The sequence below is a fragment of the Micromys minutus genome, assembly GCF_963924665.1.
Source record: "Micromys minutus genome assembly, chromosome: 29".
NCBI lineage: Eukaryota > Metazoa > Chordata > Mammalia > Rodentia > Muridae > Micromys > Micromys minutus.
In genome coordinates this window covers 17,797,501-17,804,270 of record NC_137964.1, presented here as the reverse complement: position 1 = coordinate 17,804,270, position 6,770 = coordinate 17,797,501, and the positions used below count along the sequence as shown (strand labels likewise).

At 47.7% G+C, this 6,770-nt stretch overlaps 1 protein-coding gene across 5 annotated transcripts in view; it reads right to left on the bottom strand.

The window, feature by feature from the left end:
• Window positions 1–1,897: 1,897 nt before the first annotated feature.
• The window catches only part of AUTS2 (activator of transcription and developmental regulator AUTS2), a gene marked incomplete at its 5' end in the record, with an annotated part of 1,029,376 nt that continues 1,024,503 nt past the window's right edge, over window positions 1,898–6,770 (bottom strand). For all 5 annotated transcript variants that reach the window (XM_080941138.1, XM_080941139.1, XM_080941141.1 and 2 more), the window contains 2 exons: window positions 1,898–3,449; window positions 6,215–6,437. In XM_080941138.1, coding sequence (XP_080797264.1) covers window positions 2,189–3,449; window positions 6,215–6,437 — 1,484 coding nt within the window. In that variant the 3' untranslated portion in view covers window positions 1,898–2,188. The remainder of the gene's footprint in view (window positions 3,450–6,214; window positions 6,438–6,770) is intronic.

The window sequence follows — 6,770 nt, the reverse complement described above, 5'->3', positions numbered from 1 at the left end:
ATCATCACCAAAGGATGCTGGACCTGAATTGGGGTACTGTCCCCCCGGGGGTGTTCCAAGGCTGGTGGTTGAGGTGGGGTATCTTTCCTAGAACCTGGTCTAGAACACTGGGGGCTTCTTTCCTAAGTATGAGTGGCACCTCACACAAAGAAACATCTGGAAGCTTGGTTCACATTTTTTAATAACATGGCACATTTACATTACACAAGAAGGCCCCTCCAATGAGACATGCTGAAGACTCTGTTGCTTCCCTTCCTGTTCGAGTAGGATCTGGAAAGGGCTTTTTTTTTTTTTCTTTCTTTTTTTTTCTTTTTTCTTTTTTTCTTTTTTACATACAAGAGAAACAGCAAAAAAAGGCCTGTACAAGAACAATCTCTTTACAATGCTGAGACCCTACCACTACAGTTCCAGTGCACAGAATCCTTGGGATTTTTTTTCTTTTTAGTTGTCTTTAAAAAAAAATAATAAAATGGAAGAAAGAAAACAGAACACTGCACATGTCTGGTGTCCACAAAATCAGAATTCACAACTAAACCTTCTGTTGACTACTAAAATAGATCTCTCTGCTTTTAGAAACAATGGTCTGTAGTTTACATTTTTTTTTTTGAAAACAAAACAAAAAACCAGGATAACAACGTCGGATAGCACTTTAATATACTAGAGGACCAAATGCGACTAATTTTTATTTCTTACATGTATTTTACAGGCCAGTAGACAAGATATATTGTATTTTCTCGGCTAGTAAAGTCATATTCTCTCCAAATATGTAGACAAGAGGGTTAATGTCCTTATAAAAGTGTCATGAAGACATTAAGACTGATGAAAACTCAACATACACACAAGTGCACACAAAAGAGTGGCTGCATGCATGTGAACACACATTCATTCTCTCTCTCTCTCTCTCTCCGTTCGCCCTCGGTAATTTCTAATGGCTCTTACAAGATCTACCTGCTCAGCTCTGCCCAGGTTTCCGTTTCCGGTTCACACTGGGCTCTGTGTACCTTCGTCAGTTACCGTGAAGACATAGCCATCGTCTGAGAGAACCCAGACAGCTTTCTTTCAGGACCTGTGTGAGTGTCCTTAAATCATAATATGGAGCAAGGAAGTGTGCACATGTATGAACTAGGACACGGGGGTTGTGGGAGAGGCACAGTGCCCACCTGAAGTTGCCTGCAACATGACACCAGCAGAGGTAACCAGAGATTCTGGTTTGTGCTGGCGGACAAAGCCTACCTGCCCCTGATTGCTGGCAGAACAATCCCATCTTCCCTGGGCAAAGCTGCTTCCGGTTCTTAGCTACACTTTCTAGGGGGTGGACCTTTCCCCATTTCTCCCCAGAAGACCACAAGCAGCAACTTCGGGAGCAAAGTTTCAGCCTGGGTTCCAGATTTAAAACAAACAACGACAAAGAAAAAAAAAAAAAGTGTCTCTTCATTTGAAAAACAAAAACCAAACCAAAAGAGAAGCATAAGGAAAACAGTTGTATAACGTCTCAGGTAAGCGCTTGTTCAGGGAAAATATGACCTTAAGTATGTTGTAAATGGATTTGAAAAGGCTCCTTTAAGTTAGACGGGCTTTGGGGAAAGCCCTCGTATTCATTGCATAGTTGAAGGGTTTAGCAGATGGGAACTCGGCGTCCTCCGAGTTCACTGATATTAGACTTGTAAATAGCACATTTGAAGAAGTATTAATGTATTATGTTACTTAATCTTTACCTATTTACATCTGTACAAGTAAAGCTTTCGTCTTTATCTTTTGCATATATGAACCGTCAGCTCATGAAGCAATCTCTTTTTACACTCTGTACAAGCTTCCTCCTCTGAGACAGCTCTGGGTGATGGATAGATGCCCCCTCCCCCCCGCCCCGTGATCACGTGATCATCAGACCCTTGCGTGTTAGTACCTTCACCGTTTTGGTTCAAATCAAAGTTTTATGCAGGGAACGACAACAAAAAAGTAAAGAAAGGTAAGAACAAACAGGACCTGGTTAAAAGGTCTGAAAAATTCCGACATTAATATACAAAAACATTTCAACATCCAAACGGAGTCTCTGTCCATTTTTTTTTCCAGGGGAAGAGTTGGAGCTCTGCACCTCAGTTTTTGGGGGTGCAGGAGTTGTCTCTTGAGTCTGGGGGTGGGTGTCCCTGGGGTTTCTCCCCCACTCCGAGGTCTGCCTTGTCCTCCTGGCTTATCGAGCTTCAATGTCCTTCAGTGTGTGGGACGGTGGCCTCTCTCGGATTTCAGCCGACAGAGGCGTAGTCCTCCGGGGGGATCCCGGGCGGCCCCCCAATGTGGAGATGAGCGGAGGTGGGGCGCTGAGCGCCGCGGTGGGCGGGGTCTTGTTAAGCAGTCCATTCTGGTGGCCGGCAGTAGGGCTGATGCGAGGGTAGTGCATACTAGGCAGGCCTGGTGTGAGCAGGCTCGGGTGTGGAAGGTGTCCATCTAGAGAAGCGGGGTGCACGGGGTGCAACCGTGGGTGCTCATAGTCCTCCCGAAGCACGTGCAGCCGCTCGCGTTCATCTAGGTGTCCACCTCGTTCGTGTTCCCGTCGAGGGTCCACGGCCAGCGGGTGATGGTGGTGATGGTGGTGGTGGCTGTAATCATGAGGCTCCCTGTCCCGGAACGAGCGGTCGGCTTCATACAACCGGGGTGTCGAGAGCCGGTGCAGGGGGTCATTCCTGAGCAGAAAGTCCCTGCCCAGAGGGTCTCTTCGGTGCATGTCCAAGTCACGGTAAGGATCCCTCAAGGGGTCCCGCATAGGGTCCCAGTGGAAAGAGGGGTACGGGAAGCGCTCTCCCCCTGGGATTGGACTGAGGCCCATAAATGGGGTCATCATGCGTGTCCTGTCCAGACTACCGATACTGTTCATGGCATGAATGCCAGTAACTCCCACGGTCATGGGCATTGACGCTAGAGGCCCTGGGTGCACGCTGGTGCTGGCTGAGGAGCTGGGCGGAGGTCCTTCTGAGGTCCTGTGGGCCTGTGGAGCCTCTGTAGGTAGGTCGTGGTCTTCCTTGCGTTCCTCTTTGACCTTGACCTCGGCGGCGTTCTTCTTGGGGTTCTCGTAGGCCGGCTCACCCTTTCGTGGCTCGGCTTCCCGACTAGAGGTGCTGTTAGGTCTGGTGCTATCTACGCCTGGTGTCCTCACATAGGGCGATGGCACCCGGGACAGCTGCTTGGGTTCCTCGCCTGCTACACGTCCCTCGTGGCCGTGCCCATCTCTCTCGGGCAGATGGCCTTCCTTGGCTTTGTGCTCTTCGGTGGTCAGGTCCTTTCGGGATCCCGAGTGGTCTCTCTCCCTCTCTTTTGGTTTATCTTTCTCACGAGCCTCAGTATTCAAATGACCCCTGGTCGTCGGATCGGTGGAGCTGCGGTTATGGCCCAGGGCGCTCACCGGGACGGGAGGTGCTGGGGAAGGATGGCTGGGGTGTCTTTTCTCAACGCTTTCCCTGTGAGAGGGAGAGGGAGAGGGGTAAAAAATGAAATGGGCTTGCCAGGCAGGCAAGAAGCGTTCAATGAGATGGCGGTGTGAGGGCGAGCTAGATCATGCCCTGCTTCAGGGCGAAGACAGCCACCTGTTCTAACCTAGATTCTAGAGGCCGCTTCATGAGTGAAGGCCTACAGAGGGTGAGTAGGGGGTCCCAGGGACCTGGCTTGATCAAGGTCATGAAGGAAGTGCACACAGAGCCACTGTAGGTCAGGGTGGTCACTGAGCAACACAGAAGCTCACCTGTTTAGCTTATCAGGATAGCTTTAGGTTAAGAATACAGTTCTAAGAGCCCAAATCACAAACTAAGACTTTAATTCACACTTGGGATATGAAGTTGAGGTGGGAAGAGTTTAATAGACATGAGAGAGCTTCCTAGCAGCTGACCCTCAAGACAAAGGCATTACTTCCTGTGAACCGTGACCCACTTTGGTCACATGACCTCTTAGGCAACAGGGGTTGCCTATGACTACCAGAAAACCAGTTATATTTACATTATGATAATAACAACAAGCAACAGTGAAAATAATTTTATGGCTGGGGGGGTCACAGCATTCAGAAGACTAGGCACCATGGATGCAGTTACGGCATAAGGTGAGTGGGAAAGGCAACCCCACTCTGCAGATTACGGAGTACCAGAGAGCCCCTCTCCAATGTGTATAGATTAGGCTGTAGCAGATGTGGGGTTAGTGCACACAACCTCACTGACTGAGGTCCCCATAAGAGGACCCATGAAGAGACTGTAAAAGGAAACTTCCAAGGACCTGGCTTGGTCAGGCAGTGCCTATATAGGGTCTAGGAATAAAAGACAGAACAACTGAAGATAAACAGCTCAGACTCTGAGAGTTAAGAGGGAGAAAGCTGATAGGTCACATCTCAGGACAAATGTGGGAACAATGAGGGGAGGAGCCAGAGGTTGTGAGGACAAAGAGGTGGCAGAGGTCAGAGTTCAGGGACCACAATGGGGGTGCCAGGGAAGCTGTCCTACAAATTCTGCTTTCTGCTTACATACAGAGGTTGACAAGAATAGCCTTGGGACTTCAGAGGGGAAAAGAATACAAACGTCTTTCAGGTTCCCTCAACTTCAATATTGGAGGCCATTCCGGTTCCATCAAGAGAAACCAAAGCAAACCTATCTTCTACTCAAGAATAAAGTATTCAGAAACTCCCCATTCCACGGGCACCGCCCCTTTAGAACTTTAGAACTCCTACAGGCTGAAAGATTTGCTTTTGTTTTTTATTATAACTTCCTTATATGGTAATTTGTCTTTCTCTCCCACATGAAACCAACCAATGCAGTGTGACAGCTTATGAAGACTCCGTTTCATACAGTGTTTCAGACATTTTCTCTAGGAAGCCCTAGCTGGCCCATGTAGTCCAGGCTGGCCTTGAACTCACAGGGATGCACCTGCCTCTACCTCTGGAGCGCTGGGACTAAAGGCATAAGCTACTTTATCAATCATGTTTAGAATTGGAAATGTTGGGTTTTTTTTTTCAACTATTAGAGTATATACATGCATGATATATAAAGCAAAGGCAAGTTAAAGATCTGAATCAAATTTAAACTTTTCTATATGTGTATGTAGACTGTGTGTGTGTGTGTGTGTGTGTGTGTGTGTGTGTGCGTGTGCTTGTGCACACCTGCAGGCACAAACTATCAAGCAACTGTGCCGGTTAGAGGACAGCCTTGGGTATCAGTCACAAAGGCAACGTAAGGACAAAGTCTCTGAGGCTACACAGCCTTACTTACTACCATGCTTGGCTCTGCACCGGTGCTGGGAATCTGAACTTAGGTCCTGTCACTTGCAGGGTAAGGGTGTCACTCACTAAGCCACCTCCCTAGCCCCAAATTTCAATCTTAAGCACAAAAAGAAGTGACTATCAGGGTTTGGAGTTTGTTTTTCTTTTCTTTCCTTTTTCTGCCAAGTGTATACTGATGTGACTTATCAATCCATTCAAAATGAAAACAGCCTAAAGAAAGACAAAGGAAATGCCTATGGCATTCAGCATAAAAGTACTGGGGTATTTCTCCTTTTAAGAAAGATTTTTAGAAAAGGGTTAGTATGCAGACAACAATGGTTAGCAAAGTAACAATTCCCTGGAAAAGCAATTGCAAAGCAAGGCTTCCTGTTGCCGAGGTCTAAATTTAGATTAGTAAAAACAAAACAAAACAAAACAAAGACCAAAACTGTACTGATTATCTATGATCCCCAGGGTTTTTGAGTTTGGATGACGCTTGCTGAAAAATAAGATGAGGTGATGTGAACGTGACTTACTAGGAGCAAATGAAAAGGGAGAGGAGAGAGAAACAAAACAAAACAAAAAACAAAAAACAAAAAAACCACCTATGGGTGATTGATTGGATGGACTTCACGACTCAAAAGTAAACATGGCGGATTCATGCTGTGTGTGTTTGGCTCCAAGTTCCAACTGGCTGTCTAAAGGAAGGTGTCTACTTGGACACCCTAGTGTCTCAGGGACTTTGGGTGGCTTGTATGTCTCGCTGCACTGTGTCTTATAGTGATAGGCTACAGTCACCACCTGCTCTGTACCACGGAGTGCAGGGAGGGCCGCTTGGTGTTACTGGGTAAGGAACTGGGGAGCTACTCTTAAGCACAAGGCTGGGACAGAGGCCGGGGGTGAGGGAGAGGGAAGGTGGCTGGTTCTGACTGGCGTGTGGCACAGGGCGGGCTCCCCCAGTGGGACTCGAGCGGTTTCTTTTCGTACCTTTCCTTGTCATCCTTACTAACGGAGGAGTCTCGTTTATCTACATCTCTATCTCTGTCATGGGCTGCAGCGGACGCACTGCGCTCCAACTCCCCTGGCTTCAGCCAGGGCGGAGGGGTCGGGAACGACGGAGGCGTTCGGTGCAGCCGGTTCCAGGGTTCGTGAGGATTGCTAAAGTTCTGCACACTGGGGCTATCCTTGTGGCCGAACACTGAGTTGGGTGCTGAAATGGTGAAGTGAAGAACAAAAAAAACGGTTTCAGAGAGATCTCAATAGAAACCTGTTGGAGTGAAGGTACTTACCAAAAACTTTAACAGCATTCAGAGTTAAAATGAATACATGTTATTGGCAGCTGGAAAAGGAAGGAGATTAACACACTCATTAGAGGAACGCTTGTCCTACACTGCAGAGGCAGCTCACAGCCTTAAAAAAGAAAAAAAAAAAAATCAATGGAGAGGAGAAAGTGAGAGGGGACGGAGCGGGTATGCAGATACCCGGTCTGACATGTGCGGGCAGGGCATGCACAAGTTCCAGGCATGCAGAAAGGTGCGCTATG